This window comes from Sparus aurata, chromosome 20 (genome assembly GCF_900880675.1).
Source record: "Sparus aurata chromosome 20, fSpaAur1.1, whole genome shotgun sequence".
Taxonomy (NCBI): Eukaryota; Metazoa; Chordata; class Actinopteri; order Spariformes; family Sparidae; genus Sparus; species Sparus aurata.
This window is the reverse complement of record NC_044206.1, coordinates 20730510-20745098: the sequence shown is the minus strand read 5'-3', so window position 1 is coordinate 20745098 and position 14589 is coordinate 20730510. Positions and strand designations below refer to the sequence as shown.

At 39.3% G+C, this 14589-nt stretch overlaps 1 protein-coding gene across 1 annotated transcript; it reads left to right on the top strand.

Annotated features, from left to right (window-relative positions):
• The first annotated feature begins 3939 nt into the window (after positions 1-3939).
• Positions 3940-12706, top strand: LOC115571610 (zinc finger protein 239-like). Its single transcript, XM_030401090.1, has 2 exons — positions 3940-4604; positions 9878-12706. The coding sequence occupies exons 1-2, from the start codon at positions 4130-4132 to the stop codon at positions 11263-11265; spliced, it is 1863 nt and encodes a 620-aa protein (XP_030256950.1). The 5' UTR covers positions 3940-4129; the 3' UTR covers positions 11266-12706.
• Positions 12707-14589: the final 1883 nt, after the last annotated feature.

The window sequence follows — 14589 nt, the reverse complement described above, 5'->3', positions numbered from 1 at the left end:
AATATATATATACATATATACATATATATATACATATATATATATATATATATATATACATATATATATATACATATATATATACATATATATATATATATATATATATATATATATATATATATATACATATATTGCCAAACCCATTTTTCTGCCACTCAGTGGTTTTAACCATGTTGACTTCCACCTACTGTGACATCACACTCATAGTCTCTATTAAAGGTATTCAAGTTAGTTGGGGTTTTTTTTCGTATCGTAATATTATTGCAGAAAACCAAAATATCCATCAGTTTCTTTTTCAATACTGTGGAGCCCTGCTCTTATTCCTGCATGAAAACCTGTTGTATAAACAGCTGCAGCTTGTCTTTAGATCATGATTATAGTGCATTTGCATCTTGTTAAACTCATCCTCTGTTATCAGAGTTTCAACACGGTAAACAGAACCTAACATGGCAAAGAAAGCAGCATTCATGACTGCATCTCTGTTCATATTAAATAAACTAGCTATCTAAAACCTCTAGGAGGTGATCTGCTGCAGGTAGTTACATGGAGTGTTATGAAGTGCTGGCCCTTAGTGGTGACAGCAGGTCAGTGCACCTGAGAGGGGAAAATATAAGAAAGGGTCCTCACCTATTTAAAGAGGACAGTGTGTAACGATTTAAGTAATTTATTAACTCAAATCAACGTCTTCGTTCATAAGTAAGTCCTCATTGGTGTACAATTACCTCTGCCAACAATCTGACTTATCCTCCTGAGCGAAGAATTACCTATCTGAATATACACAGCACGGGCGAGCTCTATGGAGGCCGCCATGTCTTTCCGGTTTTAAAAAAAACTATGGACTGTCACTGCCGAGAGGGACCCAAAGCACTACGTGGTACTATGTAGTAAGGCTAAACCCGTTTTCGCTCAGAGCCAGCTTGACTGCGGAACTGAAGGGGAGCGCAGCGAAAGCGCTCGTCACTGCCCCGGAAAATTTGAAAGCCTGCGATTTTTGTTTTATAAATGGAAGACCACACTTATGCCACGCCACAGGAGGAGGAATCCTCGCCACCAAAAAAGCGAAAAAGAGAGAAAAAAAGGCAACGTGACCGGCGAATTCAGAAAACGAGGGTAAATATCGGAATAGCTTTTCCCAGGTGGAAAGAGCTAATGACGGAGAAGGACTTCCAAAGGGACGCCGAAGTTGCCTGTTTTCTTCTCGACAGGTAAGTCGAGTGACAGCGAGATCGAAAAGTGGCTAAAGGTATGTCGATTGCTGCTCAACGGCATACCGATCCCCAGACTGACATACAGATTCTCGGAGTGGTATATACCGATCCCCAGACTGACATACAGATTCTCGGAGTGGTATGCTGCTATTATGCCGCTGTTATTCCACCGACACATGATGGTATGTGCCGCTTGAGATTGTTACGGCACTGAGAGACTGTTGGATGGGTACCGCTCCCTGATGAATATGCAAATGTAATGCCACTGGGCTGGTTTGACGACAAGTGCAGCCGTAAACATAAACTTTTTTTTTTTTTTTTGTCTTTATTGACAATGCTAACTTTACACTTTACCGCAAGTAATGTTATGTTGTTGGGATTGTAGGCAGATAGACAGTAATTAGACGTGGGACTCTTACGATATGATAGTAAAGTAATATGTCTAAATATCCGCCTATAAACTACTTAAAGCTAATGAAAGCGCTAACCTTAGCTAACATGGCTAATATTAACCCAGCCACCTTATAGCCAGTCTGACTAATCGATAGCAGAACTTTTGAGCCTGCCAACAAAACAATACTTAGTGATGGGTTTTCATTATTACGGTCGCTGGGCTAATATTAGCCATGTTAGCTAAGGTTAGCGCTTTCATTAGCTTTAAGTAGTTTATAGGCGGACATTTAGACATATTGCTTTTCTATCATATCGTAAGAGTCCCACGTGTAATTACTGTCTAAATGCCTACAATCCCAACAACATAACATTACTTGCGGTAAAGTGTTAAGTTAGCATTGTCAATAAAGACAAAAAAAAAAAAAAGTTTATGTTTACGGCTGCACTTGTCGTCAAACCAGCCCAATGGCATTACATTTGCATATTCATCAGGGAGCGGTACCCATCCAACAGTCTCTCAGTAACAATCTCAAGCGGCACAATTGTCATGTGTCGGTGGAATAACAGCGGCATAATAGCAGCATACCACTCCGAGAATCTGTATGTCAGTCTGGGGATCGGTATATACCACTTCGAGAATCTGTATGTCAGTCTGGGGATCGGTATATACCACACCGAGAATCTGTATGTCAGTCTGGGGATCGGTATATACCACTCCGAGAATCTGTATGTCAGTCTGGGGATCGGTATGCCATTCTAGGGATCGGTATATGCCGTTAAGCAGCAATCGACATACCTTTAGCCACTTTTCGATCTCGGCGCTACTGGGTAAGTCAATGTAATTGTCTAAAATACAAGCTTTTCTCTTTGCTTGGTTGTGTTATTAATTAGCAGCTACATAGGCAGCATAACAATCTTCAATTCTTGCGAGATCTTCTCTTGAAGCTGCTGGCCGTCTTTGTCGTCGTGAACGCGGTTGTACACCTGTTGTGACTCCTCTCCTTCTCCTTCTCCTCTTCCTCGTCCTCCTCGCCGATCCACTGCCACTCTGTCCTCTCCCTGTCACTACCGTTGCATCTACTGATGATGATGATGATGCTCTCTGAAAATGCACGGACATCGAAAAATAAACGAATAACTAATGCATCACTACTAATTCGCACATCATTTTATTTCATCATTTCATAATTTCTTTGTCAGATCCTAATGTGTTTTTGTTTGTTTGTTTGTTTGTTTGTTTTGTTATAACCTCTAGTTGTATAGCCTTAATAACTAACTACATCTTTACCTCATTACTTGAATCAGTAGAAATACTCGACGCTGTTGGGAAAAAGTCCATATTTTGAAAATGAGTTTCTTGTCCGTCAGGACTTTCGGAACGTCTTCATAACGAGAGGGGTGAGCAAAGGAGTGTTGCAGTGTAGACCCTCACAGCTAGATGGCGCTAAATACTTGATATATTTCACACTGTCCCTTCCCTGCCAGTGGACCACCATGAGACCTTATTTAATAAAAAAAAAATATGTATAATGGTGAGACACAAAGACATTTTTTATCTTGTTACAGTTATGCCCTGAATGTCACAATGTTTGTCAGTTTAAAAATAATTACTAAACTCGAGAAAGTCTCAGTTTGTCATTAAACTGTTTAAGTATCATACTTAGTAATTTGTCATTATAAAGACTACACACCCAACAGTCATTTAAGTGACATAGTCTCATTTAACACTCACTAAACATGTAAGAGCCACACTCTTATATAAACTTCCAATCAGACTGGCTAACTTTCATAGGCCAGCCCTGTGTCATTGTCTTATTCAGAATTTCTGACCAGTCTCCCTTAATAATATGCAATTTTGTATGCAATTCCCAGAGGTCTGAAACGATTTGTTATCTCACAGAAAGTAACATTATTAGCTCTTAATAAATATTATATTGACAACAACATGACAGACGTGCCCTTCAAGAGCTTGCATGGAATTTACCCTGTTAAAAAATCCGATAATTCCAGTGGGTTTGTTGTGTTCATGTGTTTTTTATGGTGAACCTCCAAATGTATTCTGTAATGATGTGAAAGACATGGATATAAATTAAAAAATGCGTACTAATGTAATTTAATGTATTTGATGTTTTTGATGTATTTTGTGTTCAGTGGGTTGAATAATAATATCGACTTTATAATTTAGCTCCTGACCATTCACATTTTCAGGGGGAAAAAAATAAACAAAACTAATTCTTTCTTGACTTGCAAAATTATTAGTTTTTCTAAAAATAGGATCCCGGAAGTAGCGTGACTTCGCTCGTTCGTAACTGAACTCTCACGAGACAGTGCGAGAACCAAAATGGCGTCCCCGTGCTGCTAAACATTAGCCAAACAACTTCTCTCCTCTGAGAAACAAGCGTTTTACATTTTCATCATCTCCGGTTTTGATTCCTTTCGGTCTAAACAGGGCTACAGACGGGCTGGAGACGACCTGCACCACCTGGAACCAAAACATCGACGCGTGTTTTAACAGAATCTGCAGCATGAAGAAGGACAACACAGTCTGTACGAGCAAAGACAGCTCCTCTCCAAGCAAAGACCCATTCTTACTGGTTTCACCCTCCAGCTCAGCTAAACCACCACACGATATAGAGGTGGGTGACATACTTAATTCAATAGAGAATAAACTCTCCGGACTTGAATCTGGACTTACTGTCATTGAAGTGCTGCGCGGGGATTTTAAGGCGCTGCGCCAAAGACTGAAACAGAGTCAGGCACGGATAGAAACCCTCACCGAGGAAAATACAACCCTGCAAGAGTCAGTCAGCACCCTCAGCGCCCAGCTAACATCTGTCACCGCCGAGAACAAGCGTATGAGGGAAACCATACAGGACTTACGAGCACGGAGCATTAATGACAGCGTGCGCTCCAGCGCCATTCCTGAAGAAAATAACACCGAACCCGTCCGTCCCCTCACTGTCAAATGTTCTGGGACTCAATCGGGATCATCCAAACCAGGTAAGAAGTCCATGAAAATGCAACACTAATATAACATCTTCTTGCTTTCTTCACTACAGAGTTGGTCCAGAATATGGAAAGCTAGTCTATCTGCTATTGGCATTGTCGGGAAGTTGATCAGAAACATACATTACACAATAGTTTTAAAAATAAATAATTAAATAAGTTATGTATTACTGCTTATTTTCTTTCTGTGGAAAAGGAGTTGTTTCACTACTCGTTGCATTAGTTGTGCATTAAGTTCCTTACAGGGTAAGTTCACCAATAAATGAAAACTCAGTCATTATCTTCTCACCGTTAGCCCCTAGTTTCAATCATGACTGCTGATGGATGGATGGTTTTGTAGTCCACAAAACCTTTCTGAAGCTGGGCACTTGTTTTAAAATGTAAATAAAAACCCAAACGGTTTACAACTTGTCTGGTGTAATTCAAATGACAGGAAGCCCCGAGGTCCAATCTCAATGTACCACCAACAGTGGCAAAACCAAACTTTTGCATAATATTAGTCTATAGGTTATTTCCTTTTCAGTCATAAAGGATATTCCGGTGTATCCTGTGCTACCAGAGATAATAAAGGAGGCACCGAGGCACCTTTCCTTAGCATTTAGAGATTTCAAACAGGTCTTAGCATGACTTCCACTTGACTACGTCTGGGTCATTTCACTCGGTCACTAACCTTCACCCATACTGTTTCCATAGATACAATATGAGGAAAATAATCACTGAGAAGCTGCATGTTACTATAGATGATTAATAAATAGTTATAACCTAGTTAAGTAATTTCATCGTCTGGAGACAGATGGGTAACATGGACTCAACATTTGCAAACCTAAGTAAAGGATAGGTCAAGTGTTATTCTGTATTTCATTTTGTCAACAATTACAATCGATGACCACAACCAATAATGTCTTTGAAGTTTTGACATTCATACCATCTTTCACTCCGGGGCGGAAAAAAAAAAAAAAAACTCTAAAGGCAAACACACTTTCTTGGCAAAGTGTGAAGTTGTGAAGCTCAACGGTTATGCCAGTGAGTACAGTTGGTACCACATTCAGCATTAAGACTAATTTTTTCAGGTGCAAGAGGTTAAGAGTTCAATCCCCACCTTGGGTTATAGTGTTGTTTGGGTAAAACGTTTAAAAGACTATTTGGCTCACAGATGTGTATGATGTCACTGCTCAATTAGTGCAATGCAATGTTGGGTTTTTACTAGGAAACCATTTTCAGCAATAAATGTACATGTTTTCTGTTTTCATCATTTGAATCATTGTATACTTAGATCAGCATTTCTGACATGTAGTCATATGTTTATTTATCATGTTGTGGACTTGGTGGGCTAGATTTCCCAGCTATTTCATTTGCGTCTTTGATTGCCCTCAATTGGTATTTCAGCTTTACTGTTGAAAAGTCTGTGGGTAGAAAGGAGATTATGATATAACACAATGAATCTCTTGTGGTGTCTGAGGCTCAGTAGTAGAGTGTGTTGTCCGCTAATCCCAAGGTTGGGAGTTCAATCCCAGGCATCTCCTGTAAGAAAGCGACGACAGCTGTCAGCAGTCACCCTGCAAAATTTGTCACAATTCTGTAAATGTGGTGCTGAAAGAGAACATGGTTGCTGTTACTTTTCTCATTAATACCTGTCATACTTTCCAACATATTCAACTTTTTCCAGAAAATGTTCCCTATTGAAACTGTTTAATCTTTTGAAATGTTCTGTGTCCTATCTAATTTTAAGGTATCATTCAATCTTCAAATCTCATAAAAACTTCCAAAAATGTGGCTTTCTCATGTAAATTCAACTTTTACAAAAAACAAATGAAATTTTCATTCTATTTGAGCCATTTAAAAACATATTTTAACAATAGTTTGTATGTGGCAGAATGCGTAGAACAAGACTGGAGGACTAAACAGTAAGAGTCCAGAGGAGTTTTGACATCTTCTAAAAAAATATTCTCTTTTTTTCCCACTCCTCTAATTTGTATTCCATCAACATAATGCATACATCAATAGGGAAAGAAAACTGCTGGTTTTGGGGGACAAAGTACAGTGTCATGTGGTTGACTCATTATGAACTGTTTTTGCACTCAAACAGAGGAATACACTTGACAGAAACAGAAGCTTTTTCAAGCATGAATGTTCTGTTGAGGTATTTTGTATTCTTTGAGTGCCCTTTCAAAGTATTCAAAATCAACTGCAACAAAGTCCGTAGCTGGAAAGCAATGTTTAGAGCACGCACACATGCACATTCACTCATACTCATGGAAAAGGATTGTAGGTTAGGGGGACACATTTGGGTCTACCTTCACTTTAAGCACTTCTGTTAGAGTCATGATGAAAGATTTTTATCAGCAATGGTTGTTATTTAACAATCATCACATGAACTCTCATAATCCAATTCGACGTATGTCTTTTTTTCATCAAGAGATCACTAGCGCCAGAGATTACATAGTGTGCATTTGACCATAGCTGTTTGAAATTCGAATCAATTATATTTTTTTATGTATGTGTTTGGTAAAAGATTTGGGTCACTGAAAATTATGCCATTCTACTGGTGGCATCACTACCTGATTGGTATGATGTAGCTTTGTGCCACTAGCAGGCACAGAGGAGCGTACTTTGGGAGAGAAGCTTCAGGGAGCTAGACAAGCTGTGTTTAAAAGGTAAGGCAGCAGGTTTCTCTGAAGTTATTAACATCGCAAGCCTGCACTGAATACTGAAGTTCCAAAAACCGTACAATCGTCTGACATTTATCTGTTATGACAAGCTTGCCTAGTGTCCCAGTTACACAGCTAATGATTGAGTGTTAAATTATGATAAGATACAATAAGATTTGTACTGTAAAGGCATATCGGTTCCAGGCATTAGTTATCAGTCTTCTTAATTACTAATAATCAGTATTGGACCTGAAAAGGGACAAAGTGGTTAAAACATTTGTAAGGAACTGCTTTCTGTTCACCGCTAGCTAGTGATGAGCTTCAAAACCCCTATAGTCATTTTCGGAAGGGGACTTCCTAGGAAATTGCTGCCACATTTCTGTGTGTGCTTTTAGTGTCCCCTGGAAGTGTCCAGTAACTGCTGGCGATTAAAGTGAAGGCTCCCATTGAGTGAAAGCCTGTCCTGGACCAGGAAGACCCAGAGCCCCTACACATGAAGAAGGAACAAAGAGAACTCAAGACCACTCAGGAGGGAGAACAGCATAATGGACTGGAGGAGGCTGATATTACAATGTTCCCATTCTCATATCTCACTGTGAAGAGTGAAGATGGTGAAGAGACATGTCAGACTTAATGGCTTCATCAAAGTCAAGCCGAGGACAACAGAGAGGCAGAGCCTCCAGCCAGCAGCTCAGCGACACAGATAAAAACAGAAACTGATGGCGAGGACTGTGGAGGGTCTGAACCTGACAAAATCAAGCTAGTCATCCACAAGATGATGAAGAGAAACCTCAGACTTCAAAGCTTCATTTGACCCAATGTGAGGAATAAAATCAACTTTATTTATATAGCACCTTTCATACATGTAAAAATGCAACCTAAAGTGCTTTACATTAAAAGAAAAGAAAATGAAACAAACCCCCTTAACATCCCCACTCCCTGCACCCTCATTCATGTAACACACACACACATACACACATGCACACACACCCTTGAGCATACAACACCGATACGTACACCCAACCCCCCCACCACAAGATAAAGTGGAATATGGCTGAGCACTGATAGACCAAGTGAGGAAACACCATCTTATGGGAACCATCCCCACCGAGAGCCGTACATGCCCACGACTACAGGGGATGCCGCCACAGAGACCACCCCGACCCAGACAGATGGGGGCCCATACCACGGCCATAAAGCCCTGGGGCAGGACTCCCCAACTGTCGAGGCCCGGACAACCCCCAGGACGGCACCCCCGCAGGCAGGCTAGACAGAGCTCTTGGAGTGGAGGGCCCCCATGAGGAGAACACTGGAGCTGGAATCTAAGAAACAATAAATAAAATAAGTACTAAAAGAAATGAAAAACCTCCTAAAACAACATAAATGGATGTTAATATAAATTACTAAGAGCAAAACATAACTTTTAAGCACTAAACCCGTAAAAGCAGCATTAAAAATAAATGAATAAATAAGTAAATGAATAATAAAACCTTTTAAGAGAAAATTAAAGGACAAAGAAAAATGACAGGGCAGCATAAATGAGTGGTACTAGATGAGTAAATGAGGACTCAGTTAAAAGCTAAATTAAAAAGGTGAGTCTTGAGCCTGCGTTTAAAAGCATCAACAGACTCAGTGGTCCTGAGGGCCTTTGGTAGGCTGTTCCACAGGCGAGGGCCGTAATGATAAAATGAGGCTTCACCAAAGGTTTTGGTTCTAACATTGGGAACAGATAAAAGACCAGTACCGGAGGACCTCAGGGTCCGCGAGGGCCAATATGGTAAAAGCAGGTCAGACGGATAAGAAGGCCCAAGGCCGTTAAGACACTTAAAAACTAATAAAAGAACCTTAAAAAACTGTCTCCACTCTGTTTTGAGCATTGGGGAAATCTTTTACTGCAATGGATCTCTTCAGAGGCGTATGATGTGTAATTTAGGCCTCCAGCTCACCACACACTAGAGTGAACCCAGGAGAAAAAAAACATTGGGTTGTGATGTTTGTAGGACAATATTTAGTTTTAAATGTAATCCTGAGAGAGACCATTCGGTTGTGGGGGTCATGGGAAAATATCAAGAAAAATCTTAACTAATACATGCAAGTCCACACAGGAGGGTCACAATTTGGTTGTGATGTTTGTAGTAATAGATTTCAGTGTCAGCCACTTCTTAAGACACACATGAGAGAAACCATATGGTTGTAATGTCTGTTGCAAAGGATTTGTAAGACAGGAATGTGTCAACATGTACGAGAGAGTCCACAGAGGAGGAAAAAAAAATTGGTTGTGATTTTTATGGTAATAGATATAAAAAAGAAGATGGAAACTTTCCAGTTGCAAGGTTTGTTGTGAAAAATTGATTTCCTAAGTGTCTTCCTAAGAACCTTACGTTCTGTTACTGAATCATGCATTTTGTTTTCATCTTTATCGTGTGTCTACATTAATAAAAAAATGCCCCAAGACTCCATTAGTACTTGTATACCGTCACTGGATGTGTGCAGCATCACTATAGTCATGTATCCTAATATTTTTTAAGGGAACTTAATCTTGTACATTGATAAGTGAGTGAAATATTGTTATTACTTTCCTAAGAAAATGTCTGCCAACATTTTTGATGTGTTTTTCAGGTCTCCATAGTGGTGTCCAGGATCTATTGGTGATCAAAGAAGAAGAATCCCTTGAGTGGAGCCCCAGCCTGGACGAGAAGGACCCAGACTCCCTACACATAAAAGAGGAACAGGAGGGACAGCAACTGAATGAACTGGTGGAGACTGATATCACCGACTTACCATTCACTACAGTCACTGTGAAGAGTGAAGAGGATGAAGAGAAACCTTTTTTGCAGTTTCATCAAAGACAACCTGAGGACAACAGAGAGGCAGAGCCTCAAGCCAGCAGCTCAACAACACAGATAAAAACAGAAACTGATGAAGAGGACTGTGAAGGATCTGAACCCATTAGAAACCAAGATCCAGATGATCTTCCACAACCAGATACTGATGAAAAGGCTTCAGACTGTTCTGAGACTGAACTCAGTTATGATTGGCAAGAACCGTTATCAGAAACTGAACCTAAAACAGACAGTGATAGGGAAGGAACCAGGGCAACTGAGTCCAGGGTTAATGCCCCAGAATATCAGAATCCCCCTGTGTGTGATGTTGGAGGTAATGCTGAAAAAAACACCTTAAGTTGCTTTGATTGTGGTAAAGGATTTCATGACAAGGGGTCTCTTCAGAGACACATGATGTGTCATTTAGGTAAAAGGACCTCCAGCTGTTTGGTTAAAAAGAAATGTAGAGCGGAGAAAAAGGTAGTTTTACAGATGAGACTAAACACGGGAGAGAGAACGTTTGACTGTCGTGAATGTGGGATAACATTTAGCTTTAAACGTAGCCTTGAAAGTCACATGCTTGTCCATGCAGGAGATAAACCATTTGGTTGTGACGTGTGTGGTAAAAGATTTACAAAACAGGGAAGTCTCAAGGCACACACAAGACTACACACAGGGGAGAAACCATTTGTTTGTGAAGTTTGTATGCATTCATTTACAGATAAAAAATATCTTGAGGCACACATGAAAATCCACACAGGAGAGAAACCATTTAGTTGTGATGTTTGTGGGAAAACATTTAGCCAAAAGAGAAATCTGAAGTCACACATGCGAGTGCACACAGGAGAAAGACCATTTGGCTGTGGTGTTTGTGGGAGAAAATTTACAGAACAGGGGATACTGAAGACACATATGAGGGTCCACACAGGAGAGAAACCATTTGGCTGTGATGAATGTGGAAAAAGATTTATACAACAGGGAATTCTGAAGAGACACATGATAGTCCATGCAGGTGAAAAACCATTTGGTTGTGATGTTTGTGGTAAAAGATTTACCCAACAGGGAAATGTGAAGACACACATGAGAGTCCACACAGGAGAGAAACCATTTGGATGTGGTTTTTGTGGGAAAAAATATGCAGAACAAAGAAGTCTGAACACTCATATGAAAGTCCACTTGGGTTAGAAACTGTTCCACGGTTTGTTGAAATATAACTTCAGTGTGGCAGGGTTACATTCAAAAGAAAGTTTTTTGTTTTAATTACAATCAACCATTGCCATGCTAGTTCAAACATTGCTGATGTAACCAATACCCTCCAGACGAGGGTATAAGTTGCAGTTTACCAGAGTTTTAAATGGTTCTGAGTGGACTACCTACACTGGCACACCTGCGGCTGCATGTTTTATCCAAATTCTAGAACTGGAGACCCCTCTTCAGTTACTGCACTAGTAACTATGTAAACTTTATGGCAGACAGCTACAAGGGGGAGACACAAGTTCCATTTTCCTGCTGTAATCATAATGATAAATTGTTAACAAATTATGTTTTTTAAATAATGCTACATCTCCAGATCTTAAAGAATGGTGCAGAATGAAAGGATCATTTTCTTGTAAAACATTGTTATGATATTGTATTTATTTATTTTGAAATATTTGTCTGGTTTAAAATGATTGCTTTGTTTATGTCATTGTACGAATTCTGACAGTTGGTGCTGGGTTCTTACAAGGTCTGTTAGCCAAGTGTATAACAATGTCGATCAAGTGGTCATCAAATCATTGGGTTTTTTAATAAGCGCCCAGCCTACTGTACTGCCAAATGTCAGCTAGGAAGCATCAGTAACATTAACATTGTTAATGTTAGCTTACTAGTGTTAGCAATTATAACATTAGTTATGTTTGGCGACATGTGAGCATAAACAATGCTAATATTTGCAATGTTTGTTCATCAAACCGGCAATCACTTGAGGGGACAAATGATTTGAACAATGGCAGTTTTTGTTTTGTCTTTCTCTTGTGTTTGTTTCAAAGTGTGTTACAGAACTGTTCTTTGGTTGCTTAACTTGTCGTTGTGTGTCTTTACCACAAATTGTTTATAAAGGTCCTTTCTCAATAAAACTGTACAAGAATGGTCAAAGTTAAAGGAAGTTGTACTAATGTTTTCTTAAGGATTCACTAATAAAAGGTCAACTCAGTTTTCTTGACTAGTGGGAAGTCCCAGGAATTAGCCATTGATTGAGCATGACAACTGGATACCAGCCTCGAGATGGCAACCAATTATTTGAACAACTTTTTTCATTCTCCAGCAGACTGTGTATTAAAGTTGTGCTGTTGCGCATTTCATGAGAGAAGTTGTCAGTCTAATTTCTTATACATATATAGCATAATGTGACCATAGATAGACACTTCAAACTATAAAATGTTGTATCGTATGTTCCAATGATGTACGGATTTATTTGCATATAGAACGGGGAAGTGAGAAACAGTCACAAGTGGTCAAGTGAGATGCATTTAATGCCAGATATGAGCTGACTGATGTGAAGCGGTCCCCTTGTGAACTGATCACTCTGTACACGTGAACAGTCCTACTAATTCAGCTGCTACTACAATAAATTCAGTCTTGTCCTGTATTCTAACATTTCTTAATGTGATTTTAAAATGCTCATTAATTCTCCAGGTTTGGTTTGTTTTTTTACCGATAAAATGGCTTCCAACATTTTTTTGTGTGTTTCAGTGCTCCATACAGGTCTCCTGCAGCTGTTGGTGATTGAAGAACGGTACGGGATCAGGGGGATAGTTTTGCACTGGGTTGAGAGTTATTTAAAGGGCCGGAGTCAATTTGTGAAGTTGGGAGACTATAGCTCATCGTGCTTGGACATATATATATACATATATACATATATATATAAATGATATATGTAACGTCTCAAATATATTGAAATTGGTACTATTTGCTGATGACACGAACATGTTTTGCTCAGGGAAGAATTTACAGGAGCTTCTGGGGTGTATCACTGAAGAAATGTGTAAATTAAAAAGGTGGTTTGATAGAAACAAATTATCTTTAAATTTAAACAAAACCAAATTCATGCTATTTGGGAACTGTAAAATGAACACTCAAGCAATAATACAGATAGACGGGGTGGACATTGCAAGGGTACATGAAAATAGATTTCTGGGTGTAATTATGGACGAAAAAATAACATGGAAACCTCACATAAAGCATGTTCGAAGCAAACTGTCACGTAGCATCTCAGTACTAAGTAAGGCAAAACACTTTCTGGACCACAAATCACTCCACATTCTTTACAATTCACTGATATTACCGTATTTGAGCTACTGTGCAGAGATTTGGGGCAATACTTATAAATCTACACTACAACCACTGTCGATTCTGCAAAAAAGAGCAATCAGGATAATTCATAACACTGGTTAAGGAGAACACACTAACCCCTTATTCTCAAAATCAAAAAATACTGAAACTCACTGATCTGGTAAGCTTCCAAACAGCACAAATCATGTATAGAGCAACAAACAACATATTACCAGTAAATATTCAAGCATGTTTTTTTCCGAGAGAAGGGGGATATAATCTGAGGGGGGAACTGAATCTAAAACATCTGTATGCACGCTCAACTTTAAAAACCTTTTGCATTTCAATATGTGGAGTAAAACTGTGGAACAGACTAGCGGAGGAGCTCAGACAATGTCCAACCATGAGCAGATTCAAACAGCGGTACAAACAGATGGTATTTACAAGGTACAGGGCAGAAGAGGGGTATGACAAACACTAGGGTTCTCACATTTTGCCATACTTGTCATTTATTTTATTTTTACACAAGCGGTTATTGTGTTGTTTGTTGGTGATTGTTTTTGTTGAGAGTATTAAAAAAATAATAATAATAATTAAAAAAAAATAATAATAAAAAACAGGATACACAGGAAGTAAGATAACCTATAGTACTAGGTACTAAGTGGAGAAGGGGTAGGAATTAATAAGCTAATGCTTCTTCCTACTCCTTTTCAAACATACAAAGGGTTTTAATGACTAGTGCTTCAAGTGTAATATATTTTTCACATGTTTGAAATAAAGCATTCATTCATTCATTCATTCATTCAAGAGGAGGTTTCCCCTGAGTGGAGCCCCAGTCTGAACAAGGAGGACCTAGAGCCCCTACATATACTGTAAAAGAGGAACAGGAGGAACTCTGGACCAGTCCGAATGAAGAGTGGCTTCGTCGGCTGAAGTAGGCTGATATCAGCAGGTTCTCATTCCCTGCTGTCACTATTAAGAGTGAAGATGATAAAAAAGATGCCTAAGTATTCACAGCTTTATGAAAACCTAACTGAAGAAATAAGAGACACAGAGCCTCCAGCTGGCAGCTCAGCAACACAGATAAAAACGGAAACTGATGGAGAGGACTGTGGAAGATGTAAAACTGCCAGGAAGCAAGATCCAAGTAGACTTTTACACTGAGCTGCTTTATTCTTAGTGTGTGTCTTAACACAGGTA

Coding starts and splice junctions, on each gene's coding strand:
- LOC115571610 (XM_030401090.1), top strand. CDS start 4,130: ATGAAGAAGGACAACACAGTCTGTACGAGCAAAGACAGCTCCTCTCCA. Junction 4,605..9,877: donor ATCGGGATCATCCAAACCAG/GTAAGAAGTCCA, acceptor TGTGTTTTTCAG/GTCTCCATAGTGGTGTCCAG.